The 21,855-nt window shown below is 34.2% G+C and overlaps 1 protein-coding gene across 1 annotated transcript; it reads right to left on the bottom strand.

The window, feature by feature from the left end:
• Positions 1 to 1,058: 1,058 nt before the first annotated feature.
• Positions 1,059 to 21,469, bottom strand: LOC120347392 (intraflagellar transport protein 74 homolog). Its single transcript, XM_039417319.2, has 17 exons — positions 21,274 to 21,469; positions 20,038 to 20,081; positions 19,629 to 19,816; positions 17,499 to 17,658; positions 17,124 to 17,183; positions 16,639 to 16,779; positions 16,406 to 16,537; positions 15,763 to 15,938; positions 10,860 to 10,939; positions 10,252 to 10,305; positions 9,640 to 9,680; positions 8,983 to 9,039; positions 6,520 to 6,640; positions 3,112 to 3,275; positions 2,834 to 2,888; positions 2,232 to 2,363; positions 1,059 to 1,640 (listed from the first exon to the last, which is right to left on the bottom strand). Exons 1-17 carry the CDS (start codon positions 21,320 to 21,322, stop codon positions 1,525 to 1,527), a joined length of 1,770 nt encoding a protein of 589 aa, XP_039273253.1. The 5' UTR covers positions 21,323 to 21,469; the 3' UTR covers positions 1,059 to 1,524.
• Positions 21,470 to 21,855: the final 386 nt, after the last annotated feature.

Raw genomic sequence — 21,855 nt, 5'->3', positions numbered from 1 at the left:
GGGATTCCAATTTCTTTTGGTAATTCTGGTTGCGCCCTTGAACGTATTTTAACATTCGTCATATCGAACATTTTCGGGTATTCCGGAATCTTTTGTACATGGCCCCCCGCAATAAAAACACCACTGCCTCCGCTCAAAATTAAAAGTAATCCAGTTGGGGAGAGGGATGCAGATTGCGAGGGCTTCAGATACGAAAATTACAAAGGAATCCATCTTGTAACGATTACCCGATTTTTAAAATGTAAGCATTTTTCCAACATTTCCCTTCGTTTTAGTCATTGAGCTGAAGTTATAAACTTCCTACTACTTTCAAGTATCCAGTGTATCGTGCACCAAAACACTACATATCGTCGCCACAAACACCCCCCAGGGCACCCAACTGAATAATCTCCACCCCAAGGTAGACCAACTGTAGAATTTCCACCCCAACCAAGACCCTCTAACCCTAACCCTACCAAATAATTAGTCCAGGTGAAATGAAGGATCAACTGGTATTATCGGCTTGGGTGGGTTGGGGGAGGGGGATATTCTTCAGTTGGGAAACGGTATAGACCGAAGAATCTCCACCCCAACTCTATGAAAATCGCAGTTGGTCTTACGAAAATTTCAAAGCGGGCGAAACCTGCTTCAGCGCCACCGCTGGCAATACGATAACCGATGAATAGTTGTTAGTTTTGTTATTTATTATTATTTTATATATATATATATATTATTATTATTTCATTTTGTTCGCCCAGTATCAGTTTATTCATATAATTAAAACAGTCGTGACGTCATACTTTTATGATTAGAGTAATCGAAAGTGTAATGTGACTAAGCTATCGCAATTACGGTGCCATTACATAAGCGATTTTTGCCGTGACTACGGAAGTCATTTTGGTCGATTACTTGCAAGGCTTAAAGGGGACGGAGCGTACAATTTACCTCCAAAATAACGCTAACTAATTTATTTGGTTCACTATTCTCCATGCGCATGCACTGCCCGTGGTGGAACTCGATTAGAAGTACAAAATAATTCAGTACCGCATCCTCCCATCTTATCATAGCTAAAATAGATGTAAATTTGTATAACACTACAAAAATATATTGTACTAAACTAGATGAACAGAACCGTTCCAAAACTTTGATGCAACATATTCACAACTTGAACAAATAAGTAATTAATTCTATGTACAAACTTACCAATGATGACAATTACTAACTTTGAAAAAGCCCCATATATTGGACACAAAACAAATATCAATCCAATATTGAACCTTGCAATAAATAAACAGACAGGGGAAGTATGGATGAAACAGCAGAAAAATGTACAAATTCGAAAATTTCTTATTCATAGTTGGATTAGCAGCAGGCATACTGCATTGACATAAAACTGGAGCAATTTCGAATATATTCAAATACCATACTAGTTCAAGTGCTTGAGAATGTAGCAACCTGTCCATGTAGAAAGATATCCTATTTTCAGAGACAAAGACTAGAACAAATCAATGTATTAATAAGCCAGCAAAGACAGAACCAACAAATTCATCTACCAATAGAACCCTTTGTGTAAAGGTTTATGAGTTGCTTATTCAGCTGTGTTAATTTTCTTTCCACACTCAAAGCCGCAGGTTTGTAGTCAATACTTTTTGATTTGATGTCTGTAAGAACACAAGTCGTGTGTTAATCGGTGTGGAGACAAAACAAAATTAGAAAGAAAGATTTTAATGATGAACTATTATTGGATCAAACTAGACATCAGAAAAAAATGCTATGAGTTGCCGTTTTAATCAAGTGCCATGAAATAATAGGATTTCGACTGTGTACCCAATTCACTAAATTCAATATGTCAAAACCTTTTAATGAATCCTGTAAAATCGACCCACCTTTCCCCATATTAATATGATCAATTTTGGTATTTGAAAAAGCTAACTTTCAAATGATAGTCAAACTATTGAAAGTTCAAACAGACATCTAATGGTGAACGGTGTCACGACAACATTTTCAACATTGAAAATAATATTGTAAAATGGATGTAATATTGAAAACTGGCAACATAAATAAAGAAGACATTTGAACATTTTCAATATTTCAATCATGCCACAGAAGTTTTGCATCACAAAATTTTTCTGCCATTCACACCGAACTGTTTTCCTTATTTATTCTCAGTTGAGTGAGTGCGTTTAGGTTCGTGAAACTTAATGGAAAGGCCCAAACGTAAAATTATCAGTCACCAAAAAATTAAAACCTACATTCCGAGAGTGCAAAATTGTTTTGTTCTAAATGCTGCCATTTTCTTTCTTGATTAACAAGTTGAGCATGGGTTTCATTTTCCTCAAGTTGTACTTTCAATCGTTCATATTGAGCGGTCATATCTTCTAATGCTATACAAAAGTAAGATTACTTCATTTAATATCAAATGAGGTAGATACCAGATCAAGCTTGAGTAACAGCGCTAGCAGTTCAACTCATTGAAGGTAATTTTAAATATTCACAATACATATTAACACATCTCTGATTAAATTGACACTAAAGAATTATATAATTATAAGAATTATAATACCACTAAAGAATAAAATTGATTAAGGATCAGATCATGATCCACATTGATTCACCAGAAAAAAGGGCTTACCTATATTCTAAATAACATGAATGCCCCTAATACATCATTATAACAGTAGTGGCATAAATACACCATGCGAATAGTCACATTAATCCTGGCTTATTGTCTCCTCACTTGATATGCATTGCACAAATAAATGTTATATTTTCCCAGATTGAAAAATAATGTATGAAGTACTACAAGTGCCCACTATAGTAAATTTAATTCTCAACCACTATCATTAATACGAACTTGATCCAAAATCAATTTTCTTCCTTTCTAATTCTGATTTTTCTCCAAGTAGTTCCTGCAAATATAATCAAGTCATACAAATATATTCACGAGCTTGCATAAATTAGATAAAATCGCATTTTTGTCATTATCAATCCCAAATGCACAAAACATTGCCTAATAAATATGCAAATTCCAGCAAATCAATGTTACTAAATAATATATTGAACATACATCAAATTCAGTAGGAAGAAATAAATGAGTGAGCATAGGGCTTTCCAAGAGTCAATATAACTTACAATTTTTCTTTGCTCAGCATCAGCATTAAGTTGGTCGATATCCTGAAATTTTTTTAAATCTCGAACCATTTGATCATTTTTCTCTCTCAAAGAAATCATTTCAACATCAATTTTATCTGCAAGTTGCTCTACCTTTGCTAAATCTTGTTGTAAACGAACATTTTCTGTTTTAAATGGAAATTTATTTATTCTTCATTGACCTTTTGAGTATCATCAAATAGGGCATTCGAAAGTATATAAAATAATCTATTCTCAGACGATGGGTTATTTAGAATAGTTCTGAACAAATAGACTAATAAAGGACCAAGACTTCCACACTGTGGTCTAGATTCATATACAACAGATTGATAAATTCGAGTCAACTTTAGTTTTCATCGTGTTACATCCAATAGTTTAGAATAAGACAGTTAAGTTTCAGTTTTTCCACGTAATGTTGTTGATCATTTTGGCTCCTGATCATGCTGTTCAGATAAACACAACTCAAGCGGTCGTCGTTGTGATTTCAAAAATTGTATATGAAAAAATCGAAAAATAAACAGTGTACAAATTTGTAAATTTATTTACAATTCATTAATTAATTTGTTTCCGACTTAATTAAAATTTCATGGGAAGTACCATTTTATCTTCACTGTCTTCTCGATTTATGCATGCTAACCTTTAGCTTCAAAGATGTATCAGGAAAAAACAAAAAAGATAATCGCTGGAATGGAAACAACACATTTACAAAGAGAAAGACTCAACTGTACGATTTTGGGAAATTATTTCTATATGGACTACCAAAGCGATACAGATATAATTGTAAAATGTAAAAGTGTCCATCAGTCTGCCACTCTCAAACATGAATCATTATATGTTTAACCAGAAACTGTTGGTAAAAAACACTAACACAACATGTCATAACGTACATGCCAATGCCTCCTACAAATTTGTGGGCTATTTGGTTGTGTTGGGTAATGTTTTCTGCTACGCTTAAAACAATGAAATTAAATTGGCTTGATCACGGAACACAACTCAAGCTCATTCCTACACACCACAAGTCAAAATACAGCATGAAACTATCGAAAGTTTCGAAGCCATGATTCATCTGTGAAGTTGGACTTAAAACAGCTACAATATCACAAACGCTGGCTAAATTTTAAAGAAATCCGACAATATAAATTTTTTTTTCCTCTAACGAGGGAAAACTAATTATGAAGCATGGATACAAGAATTCTCCAGTTTTCGAAGAAAGCAAACCTTACAATCAGTGGAAAAATGAAGTGTCAATGTGGACATTGGTTACAAGTCTTCCAAAGCCTAAACAAGCTACTGCAGTGGCCTCATCGCTCAAAGCCAAAGAAACAGCCATGAAGATTGCTGCAGAAGAGTTGAACAAAGATGACGGTATGTAAACTCTGCTAGAGAAATTGGATGCAGTTTTTGAAAGAGACAAAGTCGATCAGGCATATAGTGCATACCATGTATTCGAAAATTTCAAAAGTTAACCGAGTGAGAATGTCAGGGATTACATTTCGAGATTCGAGAGGCTGTATACAAAGTCCAAGAAATTAGACATAATTCCAGATTGGCTTATAAACTTCTTGAAGGTGCTGAATTGAGTCAACATGATGAACGACTGGTTTTGACAGCAACCAGTAAACTGGAGTATGAAAGCATGAAATCCTTTCTGAAAAGAATTTTTGGGGAAATCATGATGTTTAACATAACAACAGTTAAAGATGAACCACTCTATATCTCTGAAAAGAATTTGCATAAAAAGAAAGGGTCCTCGAAAAATGAATTCATTGCAGAAAGATGGCTTTGTTAGCCGTTGTGATGTATGTCGGTCGATTTATCATTGGGTCAAAGATTGCCATTGAAAAGAGCAGTGGAAGCAATTGAAATTCAGTTGTGCAATTTGTAAATACAATCAACATCATACTACAAGGGTCGAAATAGTCTGGTAGATAGTACAAGAGGATGTGCAGAGATTTATTCGGGATGTACATAACAGTTTGTGGAGATGATTGGCTAGCGGACTACGTCGGATTGTTGCCAATCAATTTGCATGACAAAATTAAGCGAAGGGTGAGCTCCGTTACTTTTAAGTTTGGTGATGGCAATAAAGTGCAATCTATTTATGCTACACGTTTGCTAATACAGATATCGGGAATATCATGTTACATAAATTGTGAAGTCATTCCCAAATCACTTGCTTCTAAGTAAAGAATCTTTCAAATAAAGCAAAAATAATCATAAATTTTGAAAATGACAAAATTCTGTGCACCTTTACAACACAACAAATTTATAGAACCTGATCACGACCATAAAAAATGTTTTACATGTCGAAGATGTTTCATTTCTTAAAGCAAAAGAAAAGGAATTAGAAAGTTGGAAATGCAATAGTTTATATACAGTTATAAATACTGTTGACCAAAAGACAATTTCAACAAGATGGGTTTGCACACACAAACAGACTCCAGATGGCCTGCAGCCAAAGGCACAACTTGTCATACGAGGTTTTGAAAAAGAAATGTTTAAGTGATCTGAAGAAAGATTCTCCAATATGCTCAAAAGACAGTTTGAAGATGGGAAAACGTTATTGCGATTGAATAAGTGCGCATGCGGGCTAGCTGATGCTTTCCTATATTGGTATCGCAAAGTCAAAGAAGTTATAATTCAACTGGTGCTAATATGTCAAAACTTGAAACTGCAGTATTTTACTGGTTTGATGGGGAATTTAAAGGGGTAATAATAGCCTTGCATGTAGATGATATTCTGTAGGCAGGTGACACAGAGTTTGAAGAAAAGTTCATTGAAGGTTTGAAATCTGCATTTACAACTGGTGCTGAACAAAGCGAAACATTCAAGTAATTGGGACTAAATCTTGCTTTTCCTAATGGAGTGATTTATCTGTATCAATTTCATTATATTTATGGTATGAAAAACATTCAACTTAGTCAAGAAAGAAAAGCTGACAAAAACTTTTGAGATTTGCTTTGGGTCAAATATTGTGGGCAGCAGGCCAATCCAGGCCAGATGTGGCATCCAGGTTGAAGACAAGCATTGTTAGCGATATTCTGAAAGCAAGCAAATAAGCTGATTCGACAGTTGAAATCACACGAAGTCGATATAAAGATATATATATATATACATATATATATTTCTCAATTGCGAATCAACAGATTAATTAGTGAAATACTGGCATGTTAAATAACCGAGCGATTTGCAAATCTGACATAAATGGATAACATATCCAAGAATATTTGTCACTTGCAAACTGTCATATGAAAATGTTTTGCGATGACAATGGCCGTCCAAAATGGTAGATCTCCACTGAAGTTTAGCAAAATATAATTTATACTTTTTCCAATAATTCTTATTACGGAATTTGATTATTTTAATGTTGCTAAAAAAGAATATTAATACCCCCAGTTAAAGTGGTCGATGTAGATTGGGCTTTCTGTAATTCCCCCTCTTTGAATTGGAGATCCTCTTGCATTGCCCTCATTTCATCAACAGATGGCAGGTTGCTGCTCGTCACAATATTCTGAAATACCAGCAAATGAATGAAATTAAAAAAAAAAATCTGCATTGAATAGCATAGATAATAATATCTAATCAGGTGATCAGCATATAGCAAAATTTTACTAAATATCACACAAGAAATGAGAGAAGTTTTATTTACATATATACATGATAGAAGTCTTCCCAACCAGTGGGGTCACAATGCTATTCAAGGTGGGTCGCGAAGTATTTCCAAATGTTACATACAGTACATTCGATTAGATCGGGAAATTGTGAAATTATCATTATGTAACAATTAGAATTATGCCTCGCGTGGCGTTAATAATTTCAGGTCGCTCCCACATGTTGGAAAGTGTAGGTGGGTTACTAGGCAGAATAGTAATTTATTGAATTTATGTAGACCAGGGGTGCACATCCTTTTTGCTATTGGCGGCCACATTGCATTTATTTGTGTTCAATACGGCCTCCAGGGGGTTGATGAGCGCGCCAAAGGCACGGAAATTTTTTGGCTTTTATGACGTCATAACTAGGGCTGGGCAAAATATTCGAATAACGATATGGAATCGAATACTAAAATGTCATTTTACTATTCGAATATCCGGTACCACGTGAACTACGCCGCTTGGCTTTGACACGGAACTCGCGCGTCTCCAAATTAGACATGAATTGCGCGAAAATTCACCCTAGGCGATCGCTAACAGACAAAAGCGACAAATTTTGGAAGTTAAAAAAACGTTTATGACGAGTTATATATATAGCATGGATTTGCAAATAACCAGTCAAAGTGTTTCTTAATGTACTTTCTATTAGTTCTTTAGTGATCCCTTCCATCCGTGGTCTAGTTATGTTTCGGAAATGTGAACATTTTACTCGACCATGCATGGCCGAGGGAGTGTTAAATTGTAAACAAGAGTACGACAGGGAATTCAATCGTGAATTTCGCCGTAACAACGCACACTAGCTCGTTTACGAATTGTTACGCTTATTATTATCATAAATTATTACATGTGTTGTATTTTGAAGCATTTTAGCGGTAATAATTGTGGCGTGACACTATCAAAATCGTCAATTAAAGTGTTGATGTCGCAAATTCTGTAGATAAAATTGTGAGTTAGTCGGTAACGATTTTAGCAATAATAACCGTCGGGGTATTGTTTTGTTCCAAAAAAAACGTTAAAACTTGAGGGAAATAGTTATGATTAGCATCTGACCCTCTGTTAGGACCAAAAGCCTTATGACAAGTAGAAATGCATAACGGCCGATTTATTCAATCATTATTAAAAATCAAATTCAGGATTCGCGCAATCCCTGGTGCAAAGCATGAGAAAGTCAATCATCGTCTTAATAATATCCTCATCCCGGTGTCGATAATACTCTTATTGTCCGCTTTAAAAAACTTGGACGGTTAATAATATACAAACGGTTATAAGTAAGATCAAAGCCAACACAAAAGATAAAAATAAAATAAGAATAAAATTAATTTGGGTTTTAAAATCAGTCCTTCTTGTCTTCAAGAACTGTTGCCGATGTGAACGCACGAGTATACCAGATATATAAAACTTCGATGTCCGCCGACCCACAAGAATTATTACTCACAAAAAAAACGGACGAGACTATAGATAACCAACTTTAGGATATCGCAGCCAAAACAATCGCGGTGACAAAAACAATTAGAGATTTAGATGAATTAAATGAGTAAAAAAAAACGCTTTGTTGACGACCTTTCAACGTTTCTTTTAATTTTTGAAGGTAGTATCGACCTCAGACGTCCTGAACCCTTGTTGTATTTAAAAATTATATTCGTTATTCGACTATTCGGTATTCGTAAAAAATATTCGAACTATAGGATTTTGTATGTATGTGGACAGTAGCAAAGACGCCTGATTATTCATTTTATTCAATGAGTTGCATTTTAAATAGAGACTCATTCTAACACCCTAACTTTGTTTGATTCTTGTGAGCCACAAAATGAATAATTTTTTTAAAAAGAGAAGGTAATGATGTAAAAGATGAAAAAGAAAAGCTTGAAAAGTTATAGTGAGAAAATATGACTATTTGGTTTCATTAAGGCAGGAAATGACCTAGGCAGGAAGGAGCCAAAAGCACAATGAGTTGAGTGTATATGCTCTGTTGCATGTGAGCTTGTCTCCTATCAAGCCTAGATGGGATCCAATATGATAATATCCAATATCCAAGCTCAAGTTTCGCATTAATAGTAAATTACACTGGGACACATTGTTTCTTCTCATATATCAATATCTCATTATGGGGTCCACACAAAAATGTCAATAAAAATGGGTCGCGAACTGAAAAAGGCTGGGAAGCACTGGTAAAAATGATTAACAATTAAATACACAAACCCACCATACTGATTTGTTCCAAAATGGCAACATTACTTTGCTCCAGTTGGTTGATTTGTTCCTGGCAAGTGTAAGAAAATCAGAAAACATTATCATTACCATCATATTGGCATATTATTAATATTTATATAATATGAGAACATGTGATAGAAAGACAACCATAGAAGTCTCATCACCAAGATTGTATTAAAAATATATATCGATAAATGTTATATAGTATGAATCCATATCAGGTTGCATGTTTGGTTTTGGTCAGGTCCAACAATCAATGACAAATGTACACACAATTTTAATTTTTATAAAGTTTTATCATCCATGACTAGAAATAGTTAAGTATTGCCAAATGCATTAACTTCTATTATTTATTTATTTTCCCAAAAGATTCTGAAAGTGAATGAAATTATGATTGCAAGTAAGAGTGCAGGCAAAATTGAGTTAGCAGCAATAGGTCTTTTCTACTTTAATGTAGGAGAGTTATTGAGTACTGGTTACTAGAATTTGGTGTCGTATTTAATAGGGATTTCATTTAGTACAATTTTAAATGTTTCAAAATCACAAATGTCTTAATAAAGTTATTCTGACTCACTATAAATCAAGATGAATAAACATAAAACATATCATTCCATTATTCATCAACTAAACAAAAATACTCATTACTTACAATTTCAGTATTTCTATTCTGTTCAAATGTATTCATGAAGTCTAAAGAGAATTGAAACACAAAAATGTACATTTCGATACCTTTTATGTCACCATGGAAATTTTGAGGCTAATCAAACATCCAGTACAAAATAGCAATCCGCTATGAATTTCGCAAGACATATTAAATCCACAGAATTTATTCATCAAAATTCAAACACATTTCAATGAATATGATGAAGACAACCATGAGTCAATGAACTTTTTTACGTATTTTTCACTCAATATATGAATGTAGATAAGCAACTACTAATACATTAAATAAGTTAGAACATTCCATTGGTTCACCAATTTATTTTACTCCTTATGAGGCAAGAGAATATGCTTCGACCCAAAGAAAACTTTTAGTCTGTAAACTAACACAGTTAGTATCAAGAATAGATGAAACTAATTGGCAATTGAACTTCCCAAAATTTCAGAAATCTATATGGTATAATTTGAATAAAGAAATTAAAATAAAAACATTTAAAAAATTTTAACGCCAAGATCTCAATTATCCTATCAGTACTTGATGAAGTACCTGAAAGTTGCTAGGGTGTGATACTTGAATAAATAAAAAATTACGAAAACTTACCATCTATGTTCTGCTCACGTTTTTGCAGCTGTCTGTATTTTTCGGATGACTCGCCTATTCAGAAATAAACAAAAAATATAATAGCAAACGAGTTCATGCACATGAAAACATCGAAGATGATAAAAATTTTGAAAATTATATCTATTCTATGAAAGGTTTACTACACTAAAAATCGTTTTTATTTCAGAACATGTACAATAAATGAGGTCTCAAATACACAGAATGAAACATGGTGTATATTTATTCAAATATCTTAAGTGTATCAGTTCAAAGCCAATCCAATATCGGAAGCCACACATAAAATATGAAATTTTCTGACGCACTCTTTGACGTGCTTGGTAAATTCGAATAAGTCAAAGGGTATGTACCAAAATTCACAGTTTGAATTTATATGAATATGGCGAGTTTATTCAGAAAAGCTCACAAGTCTATAATGGAAATGTTTCTTTTTGAAGAAAATAACCTATGAACGAACCACTCATAGACTTTTTAATTACTAAATCCTGAAACTAAGCCTACCAAAATCAAAAAAATAGGACAGCAGAAGATATATATAAAAGGAATAGCATTGAATAACAAAACATTACAAATGCAAAAACGTTAGTGACCTTGTTGGTCTTCTAATGCACTTTCAATCTGTGATAATTCTTCTTGATAAAGATTAATTTTTTCTTCCAATTCTTTAGATCTGAAAAAAGCACAAGCGATGAATCAAAGTATGCAATTAAATGCAAAAAGACAAATATTGTAACTCCAGCCGAGTATACACCAATTTATACGTAACACCACCAATGAAAAGATTGTTTGGGGGAATTAAAATATCACTCCATCAGAAAGTACAACAATAAAAGTTTAATAAGCATTCAAGCAGGGCCATATCATGAGCTTGGTGGTCGAAATTACGAACAAAATAAATAACCATTAACTCAAGTTTAAGGATACTTTGTACTGATGGATATAATAATTCGTACAGTATGTAGACAATATTGTTGATTCTGTTTTTTTGCAAATTGTATTGGTTTGATGAAAATTTTTTATTTAAAATATATGCAACATATAGCCTGAATTGTTGATAATACATTGTTTAATTTGCATGCAAATCAGCAAAATTTTTAAAATCAACAATTTTGAGGTGACCCAAGTTTATGCGCAATTTTCGTCACACCAAAAACAGCAAACTTCTTGATATGCAGCATACACATTTAAGTGAAATGCATCAATTTAGCTTCAGAAAACTTGAAATATCAGCAATCAGTAATTTATTTTGTCACCGTAATGAAAATACACATCGTGCAAACAAAATAAAGTAAAAAGAAGAAAAATACATTTCAGGATGAAAGGAGACACGATAAACCAGTACTGGTTATCGAGCAGCGAAACCTGTGAAAAAGTCTAACTTTAAATCATACTAATATAAAAAGTAGAACACCCGATACTAGAGATGTACCGATACCATTTTTGTCGCCGATACCGATCCGATACCAGCTAAAAAAGCCGATACCGATACACCAATACTACAAAAAGGCCGATATTCCGATACTATGTAATTATTACTTAATTACCGTAGGTGTGCTGTGTAGGGCAGACGGGTTAAAACAAGGGTCTTTGAGTGTTGTTCATAGTAAACATTGTTTCAGATCGAAAAAAAAGATATATCACATAATATGAAATTAATGTTTGGTATCGATAATTAGGCTTTAACTGATTAAGATACATTGTACAGTAATGCTAGTAATCTCGGTGTTCAATTAGAAAACTCATAAGCCGGGATGACCGATTTGAATTTAATGTTAATATCGCGACCTTCCAATATCGTTATTCGTGTTTAAAAGAATATCAAATATCACCCACACATTCTAGCGCCGCCGTCCTACGTTCAGATTAAAAGCATTTCACAAATATTTTATTTCGTGGCTAATCGTAATCGTCAACGCAATAAGTCAAAGCCAACATGAAAGAATATCAATGAGCACCGACCAAAAAAAGCCCTACCTATAACCGCCGAGGATGTTTTTTTACTTTAATATTTTATATTATTATACAATTGCTATCATATATTTTGAGACGGTCTAGGGCAAGGGTGGGCAACCTCTAGCACACGTGCTAAAATTGGCACACGAGCTCATTTATTCGGCATGCGAGCGAGGCCTCAGAAATGAGATCATTCTTTTTCAGATAAAAAGTTTCAATACTATGAATTATCTGATGAAACTTGGTGTTCGTTTATTCAATATATATCGTTTGTTTAGGAATCCGTTATTTATTCAAACTTTTTTGTCCTTTCATGACATATGTCTACAAAGAAATATATTATGACGTAACAAATGAGTGAGCTCTCGAGAAATTTTGTCGGGAAGAGCGCAGCATCCATTTGGCTATAGTTCGTCCATGCCACCCTTTTTATTCATTTCTGCTTGATTTATGAAGTTTTACAACTCATGTTGGTCACAGTTACTTGCTAACTTATTGTTATGATTGACTTCGAAATGAATAAGCGAATAGGGAAGGGAATTCAAAGAGAAGTGCAGAAAACGAACTATTCCGTGATTAGGATGCCATTGTCAAAAAATTTTTGTGTAATGCAACCGCATTACTCTAGATCAGGGGTGGCCAACCTATGGCGCATGCGCCAAACGTGGCGCATTGCATGATTAGAGGTGGCGCATTGCATCTTTAACCCTTTCCATGCCAAAATTGTTAATTGCACTTGGCTTCTCCACGCCAAGCCGCTTTTTTGCGATTCACATGGTGACTTTTGATTGTACCTAAAATCTATTCTCCTTACTCCACGTCGCCCACTTACGACTTGTTGGAATTAGAAACAACAGGCGATTATCGACGTTACCTTTTGGACAGACTTTATGACATTCCTTCTAGACTTTTAGCAAAAATTAGTAAAATTTACTATTTTTTCCCTACTGAAGTAAAAAGTTCAGAACTTCTGGAAAAATAGAAAATCGTCATTTATCAGCTTGAAACATGGATTTTCCATTGCCCAGACTTCCCAAATATCTCCCAATAACCATTGAACAACCAGTTGAATTGCCCAAGCCTGAAAAAATTATTATAAATCAACCCACAACCACTTTTCCCACTTTCTAGAGGACAGGTGCTGAATAGATTTTGGAAGCTAAAAATACTGTCCATGATTTTCTTGAAGAGAAAAACGAGCTACCTGAGGAAAGAGCACTTTTATGTGATAAAAACTGGCTATTTGATTTGGCATTTTTGGTTGATGTTACTAGCCATCTCAATGATCTAAATTTGAGACTGCAAGGCAAAAGCAAACTATTTCCAAGCTCAGTAAATGACATTATCGCATTCAAGATGAAGTTGAAACTTTTCGTTTCCCAGTTGGAAAAAGAGGATTTGTCCCAATTTCCTCACATAAAAGAACACCGTGGTCCGTGAATGTGCTGCTGGTAATGGCCATTTGGCAATATACACAGAAAAAATCAAGTTATTGCAAGAGTCATTTGAAAGTCGTTTCCATGATATTTCAAAAGAAGAAGACTCTATACTTGCTTTTTCAAACCCATTTTCACTTAGTGAACTAACCATAATGAAGATGCCAAGCAATATACAACTGGAACTAATTGACTTGAAAACTCATCCATCATTGAAAATTAAATTTGATGAGCTTTCTTCAGTCCCAAGTGCATCTGACATGATCAAGTTCTGGCAATCGTTACCCCGTGAAAATTTTCCAGAACTGAGAAAATTTGCCCAGGGTTTTATATGTCGTTTCGGAACGACATATAGATGTGAACAAACATTTTCTGCCATGAAACTAATTAAAAGCAAAGCGAGGTCAAGACTTACAGATTTAAATTTGAAGAATGCACTGCTCCTCTCAGTAACAAACTTAACTCCAAGAATAAAAAAACTGGCGAAAGTAAAACAGCAGCAAAAGTCTCATAAAGGCGTACTTAAATAAAATTGATCAGTTTTATTTATTATACTTCCTTGCTTAATTTCTAATCATGTGAAGTTGTAAATTGTAAAAACTACATATATGTGTGTATATATGTGTGTGTATTATAAATTTATATAATTTCAACAAGAAGCAGACATTAGGCGTGGGAATACAAGAGATTTACGGCGCATCTGAAACCTTATGTTTAAAACGTGGCGCATGGTATGTGAAAGGTTGGCCACCCCTGCTCTAGATGTTTTCATCTACATATTATGCTTGTGAACCTCTGTTCTCAGTAATGAACTTTGTTAAGTCTTGTAACAGAAGTAGCCTGAAAGATGAAACCAGCAGTTCGTGTATTTCTTTGAAAGTTACAAAATATAAACTCAATGTTAAATCTCTATCAGCGGTAATGCAGCAGCAGAAGTATCACTGGTATAGAATAAGAAAAGTAATCAAATTTATTTACTGACTGATATTTTCCCGAAAAATGAATCTGTCAGTACATCCATTCATGTTTAAAAGGTTTAATATTGTGTATTTTTGCTTTAAAAGTAGCAAAGCGTGGTTTTTAATTTTGGTCGGCACGCGAGAAATTTTTTTTTTTAATTTAGCCGACTTTGGCACGCGAGCCGAAAAAGTTTGCCCACCCCTGGTCTAGGGCTAGACGGTCACGTCAATATATCTATAAAAAAATTGTGTGGTTGAACAAAATTAAAATTAATACCTGCGTAGAGGGATGATTGTGTCGGAATTTAGTTTATCGATGTCGACGGACTAAATGACACTCGTACTTGACGACAAACAGTCAGAATTTATACCCGTGCCAAAAGTCCATGTGCCGTTAATAAGGACCCCAATTCCACTGTACGATTTAAAACTGGGCGCCTAGTTTCTTTTTGTTATGTGCTTTGTTGATATATTTCTTCATAATTACTATGTAATAATAAAAATGTCAATATAAAAACTTGACAGCAAAAATAACCAAATTAGTTGAGCTAGTTTGACTGATAAATAGCTAAAAACATGTGAATCCTATTCTCTCGTGGGGGTGGGGACATGTATGGCTCATAGCTCACGATCTCTCCAGACAAAAAATAAATTAAAAAGTAGTATTCCAACTTATCTTTTAAAACATTCTGGACCATATCAAAAAGGTAAATCTATCGGAAATATCGGTCTTAATCTAACCGATACCGATACTGAAAAAATGGCCGATATTGCCGATACCCGATACATCGGTACATCTCTAATACTAACATGAATTCCATTTGGCATATGTATATGTTTAATTAAGAGACTGGGTAGCCTATTTCCGGTATCACTAGGAGCAAGTGACTCATGGCAAGTACACTCAGCACAGATAATTCGAATTGCTAAACAGAATGCCAGGAGCTCAGAGCTCAAATATTAAAAAAAATTGATTCAGCTTGAGACAGCACAAAAATCCACATTGCTAATTACAGCAGAGTGCGATATCATGCAGCCAACAGTGCAGGTATGAGAATTTCATTCAAAAGAACATTTAGTAAATCATATTTCTTAAAGCTTGAATATAGCTGAGTAACTTCTGAGCAAGAGCAAATATGACTTACTGTCTTTCCATAGTAGCAATTTCCTGATTATCACTTTTCACTCTGGCTAATAATTTTTCTTTTTCTGCCTCCGGACTCGAAAATGTTTCTTGTTCTTGCTGGAGTTGAGTATATTTATCCTGGAGTTCATTCATCTGTTCATATAATCTAACTGCTTCCAATTTTATTGGATTTGACTGCAATGAAATGAAGATAAATAGGTTTGTTAGGTTCAGAAATAACAACTTTTTGAGCAGAAGAAAGGACAATTTAAGACAAATCCTTCTGATCGTTTGTGAAAAACAAATAGCATATCCTTCCATGAATTTTGTCATATGCATAAAAAATAAATGAAGTTTGAGTATTTTGATAATTGAAGTCAGAATTTTCGACAGAAACTCAAAAAAAAATTAGTTGAGTTAGTGTAATCATCAGTATATTGAAAAAAACTTATATACGTCAAAGTTTTTATTATTCAACTTTGATTCCCCCAGGAGTTTGGAGTTGGAATCACAGACAATTTTCATTTATCGGAGTGAAGATTTTTTCATCTTGAGGTCAGGATTCATGTTTTCATTCAATCTGATGTTGGAAGTCGGCAATGATTGTATATTTTCACGATTTCACAACATTGGAGAAACCAGTGTACTTATTCATTTCATACCTGCAACGACTGTTCAATCTGTTGTTGCTTTGAACTCAAAGATTCAATTTCATCCTGCATACTATTGACAATGTCTGCGTTTTTCAAACTCTCTTTTTTCAGAGCAACATATTGTTCTCTCATTTCTGGTTCCTAGGAAATAAATCAAATAGATAAATATAACTGTTTCATTTCTGAAAGGTAATTTTACTATTAATATGACAAAAATAATACAAACATAATTCTTATCATACCATGTCTTGAACCCTGTTTTCAGTCATTGTCCTTTCATGATCCATCTCCCTCTCTAATTTAGCAAGTTGCTGATCCATTGCCTGTCTTTGTTCAAATATTCTTTCAAGACTTTCTTCTTCTCTATCATTTCGAGCTTTCAGCTGGCGCAAAATAAACGTGATTTTAATGATTATGGCACTGAGCATTATGCATGATTGGATAGTAGAAACAGCATCCAGCTAAAAAAAATATTCGAAAGCCAGAAATTTCAATTGGCAATAATGTGGTAATTCAAATATGATAGTATCTATAAGTTCCAATAGATAATTTTTATGAATTTGTGGGGCTCCGTAAATAGTATTCAACCTCTTCACACACTCCATAACACCAAAAGTTTGAGAACCCCTGCCCTATGCAAACATGTCAGATATAAAATACCAAAACAACTTTAGAAGATTTTATTGTACAATTCGACATTTTATAAATCCTCAATGCTCCCACTTACCGAGTTATAATCATCAGAAATTCCTGTAATTTCTTTGTTCATGTTGATTTGGTCAATCATCTACATAAAATATTGACATAAATATCTATTAATACTAATTACTAGAATAATTCAAAAAGGAATTTCTATGAAAACATGACCATGGAATAACCATCATATTGAATCTTAGAAAATATGATCTTTATAATGATCTTTAAATATTTACATGAAAAAAGAATATTTAGATCAATCTAATCAAGTATGAGGAAAGAATAAAAGACAATTACATTTGCTGAGAATGTGACTTCTCATGTTTGTTCCATGAACTCCCTAATAGTGAACCGAAAGTCAATAGGCTATATAAAGGAAGGGTCTTCCCCAACTTTCTATACTTGCCATATTATAATCATGAAGCTCTCCTTGAAGACCAGCAATCTCAGCCGCCAGCATTTCAGCTCTCTTTTCAAACATGAGATAAGTGTTATTTTCTTCCTGATATTGACGAACGTCTGTCTCAACCTTTTTAATTTCTGACGCTAATTCATTCGTCTTGGTCCTGCATTTCAAAAATAAGCAATTTAATGATTTCTACTTGTCATTCAGCTATTAAAATTTTCTCTTTTTTACCAAGATGGATTGCTGTATAACCTCTCGGTCATGCACAGTTTACAACAAATTTATCAACCCATTTTAAATTACCGTATTTCCCAGCAAATAAGTCGCTTTTCTAGACCCAAATTTTTGGCCTGATTTTGGGGAGGCCGTCTTATTAAGCGAGTATGATATTTTTCTTTTTTTCGGGATCGGTTCATTATTCAATTAAGACCATAAAATACCTTCGGCGATAGCATCCCCCATAATATCCTCATCAGGTCAGTTTAAATGAATTGGCGTTCTCGCGCTGTAAATCTGGATTTTCAACGCTGAGATTATCATATTTGAAGTTGCCGCATTTGTTTGTGCATCACGAGTGAGGGCTATTACCGATAAATGTGGGATTGCAGTTTGTGAAAATCGTCAATTGTTCTGTCAGCGTGATGTCTTATTTGAGCTGTAAAAGTCATAAATTTCCCTCAACATATGTTTTGTGCCGCCAGGACCGACCATAGTTACTTCATTGTTCACAAACAACCATGGCACTTGTGTTGTGAGATACGAGTTATTACCTAATCATATGTGACATGATGCTAAGATGAATGAAGGAGTGATATGTGACCCAAATATTCTTGATTAAAATATTGGCATTATGAAATACTAAAAATTAAACGGAAACACCATCTAGGTTTTATTTTAGGATGGCCTGTGACAGATGATTTTTAGACATTGCAAATCGCAAAAACATTCTGTATTTTACAATTACCGACAGGGCCTGACGCGACTATGATATATTTATAATACCGTGATTAATGTGAAGTAATTTAATTCATTTTTTGGAATGCATTTAACTGATTTTAATTTACCGGTAGAATTTTTCTTACGTCGATTTCCTCAAAATAATGAGTGGCAGCTTTGCGATGAAGCGGAATAATTGTTGCAGCAAGAGCTCATTTAAGTTGTTCAATTTGTAAAAATACGAATCAAAACAACATATAATCGAACATGTTTATGTGCACGGTTTGTGTTGGTATTTTGGAGTGATACTATTTATATTGTCACAATCGCAGATTAAATTGATCACAAATAAATCAATTAACACATTTCGTTTCGTGGAGATTTCGAGGTGATGATTATGTATGTATGTTTCATATATACCGTACACTTTATATGTATATTTATTGTCGTTAATTAGAGATAAAGAATTAGCAAGACAGTTAAAATTCCCATAGATGTCATGGATTGAATATTACGCTACAAGAAAAAGTCATTATGGGTTATCTTGCATGGTAATTTGAGATTCCGATTCTGATGTGATTTTACTGACCGTCTTATTGGGAGGTTATAGGCAAAAAAACATTGTTTCAGGCTTAAAAACGGGCCTCATCTTACTTACTGGGTAGACTTATTCGCCGGGAAATACGGTAATTGAAATTCATGCACTGTGATATTGAAATACAAAACAGGATAATATAATTACAGTAGTTAAGGCAGTAATGGAAAAAATCACCAAATGAATTGGTTCAAAAAACTGCAAATATAAGCAGTACATAAAGAGTAAAATCAAGACTTAAGAGAATAGAATATTAACAACTTTGCAAACAAACACACTCGATACCAGTTAAGGAACCAAATTAAGTCTTTCTCATCGCTAGCGATCAGACATGGTCGAGATATAAAGAATAGATGGTCACCAATTATTGTCCAAAGCTGCCACAACTGGTTCGGCACACAATTGACTTTCTTTCAAAAATTGATTAAATATAAACAGCTCATGCTTGGCATTAGCGGTAGATATCCGAAGTGATCAGCGTTAGCAATTGTGCTCCCTCCAAGATTGAAAACTGATACTGATTACGATCTTACGATCTACTGTTGCGAAAAAATCAACAATGATTCAAATATAACTCATTATACTTAATAATACCCTACCGTATTTCTCCAAGCCAATAAGTTCTGTCTTGTATCTGTCGTTGGGGGCCTTTACTTGCTGTTTTCATTCCACCGAGACCTTGCTGTGTCATTGGTCGATCCGCTACTCTAATTCCAGCAGGTAAAACAGTGGATGTCATGCCCGGTTGCCCTCCCCTTGTACCAGGGCGACCAGTACCAGGAACTTGCTGAAATGTACACAGTACATGACATTAACTTGACTTGTCAACAGGCTTGCAGATAGTTTGCGAGTTCATTCCCAATTAAGAATTATGTGAAGGAGTAATTACTGTTAGTCGTTTGATTCACAACAAGCTCACTTTCTGCATGGTTATTAATCGATTAGGAAGTCTACATAAAGAAGAGGAAAATGAAAAAGCAGCAAAAAACATCAAAAGGTACTACTCACTCCTGTGCCTATTCTACCTCCCATCGGTGGTCTTGCTCCCATACCTGCATAAAACAATAAGTAAAACATATATATCGATAATTTATTTGATAGGGATGTATAAAAAAAATCAAAATATTAATGATGGATATGTACAAGGCCATGAAGGCAAGAGATTGGCATATTTTGATTGATATTGGAGTCCGTGCCAGAGCCAGAATCTCCTCTCCAGATTCTGAAGTGGAAGTTTCGAAACTTACTGTAATTCTATTTTTTTATTGGCGATATTCAAGTTAAAATTTTCGAATAAAGCATTGAGTTGACCCTAACAGATAATTAAAGAATGGAGTTTGAAGTTGGACCCTGAGACAAAATTGCATTCTTTTCCGCCAACCTGGAGTCGAAAGTTGTTTTTTAAATGACAGAGTTCCGACCCCACAGCACTGCACATATATTAATATTTTAATTATAACTGATGGCAATTAATCAAATCGTTTGTTAGTCAAATCATTCAAATCGCTTGAGCAAGAAAACTATTGTTTGCAAATTGCAATATTTAAAAAATCAATGAGATTGTTGTAAATAATGCATATTTAAGCATATTCAATACCATTTTACAGTACGGCACATTTCTCTGATTTCGAATTAGCGGATATATTCTAGAACAGGGGTTGTGCAACCTGCAGGCAGCGGGCCAAAATAATTTAGTTTAATCTAGTATGTGTGAGTAAGCAAAGTTGATGCGTCTATGGAGGCCAGACGTTCGTCAGCATGTGTTGATTGAAATTCAGTAACATCATTCATCGGAACTCGTTTCTGTCGTTTTCTGCCCATTAATCTCAAACACTTCATTTTTTTTTTCATTCGATAGATCGGATATTTTCTTTCCAAGTGAGTGTGGTGATTTTAGGTTACGTTTCTTTTTAGTTTATTTCACAATCTCATTGACGATTACAACACAACATAACGAAATGTTAATGCATGGTGGATTTGCTGTCCTGTAGAGTCACCCTATATTTTAACATATATTTTATATCCATTAAGTAAGTCTTGTGTGTACTTTCGTGCAGGTATGTTCAAACCCCATAGAGCAATTGATTGGACAATAATACAAAACATGTAGCTGGCAATGCTACAATCTAACAACATGCAAAATTTCTGGAATTGTCCTGTAGAGTCACTTGGAATAGCCCTTATATAAGGTAATATAAAAACAGAAAAGATGTTGCAGCGACACAAGAAATGTTTGAAACTCACCACTTGATGGCGGCCTTCCTCGCATTGAGCTTGGTGGCCTCCCAGCCATTGTGCAATATTCAAGAATGACTTCCTCACTGACAAAGATAGTAATGTCAAACAATATCTCTACTTAAGCGGCAGTATTCTTATGTTGTTTTGGCTAGAGACTTTAGATATTTAAATAAATAACAACACACTAAATATACAAAAGGTAAACACTGTGAAATATGGCAGTCTAGCTGAAATTGATACAACTGTAGAACCAGAGCATGGATGTGAAGTCTTAGCTTACTGGATTAATGTTAACCATGTTTGAAAAACGAGGTAGAATCCTTTGGATCAAATCGAATTGCGAAGGCTAAAGACTTCAGTTCATCTAAACATAGTAGTTCAATCAAAAACAGCTCGAAATGCTAGACCATAAATTTGTTGTTCAAATGCAAACAATTCATCACTTTATTTCAGAAAGTAGCCTACTGTATACTAAAGTCCTGACTTTCGGACTAATAGCACACGTTGAATGCCATTTATGAACGTACAGACGTAGCTTATTTTTTTAAAGCACATCATGTAGGTACAATTTCAGGACATAATATAGTT

Source organism: Styela clava, chromosome 11 (genome assembly GCF_964204865.1).
Source record: "Styela clava chromosome 11, kaStyClav1.hap1.2, whole genome shotgun sequence".
Classification (NCBI taxonomy): domain Eukaryota; kingdom Metazoa; phylum Chordata; class Ascidiacea; order Stolidobranchia; family Styelidae; genus Styela; species Styela clava.
The sequence above is the reverse complement of the archived record's forward strand: the minus strand, read 5'-3'. Positions and strand labels throughout refer to the sequence as shown.

Excerpts from the sequence above, each read along its gene's own strand:
- LOC120347392 (XM_039417319.2), bottom strand. The coding sequence starts at position 21,322 with ATGGCTGGGAGGCCACCAAGCTCAATGCGAGGAAGGCCGCCATCAAGT. Across the intron at positions 6,641-8,982 it reads TTTTGGAACAAATCAGTATG|AATATTGTGACGAGCAGCAA; the intron begins GTGGGTTTGTGT and ends CTGGTATTTCAG. Across the intron at positions 2,889-3,111 it reads ATGCTGAGCAAAGAAAAATT|GAACTACTTGGAGAAAAATC; the intron begins GTAAGTTATATT and ends TTATATTTGCAG.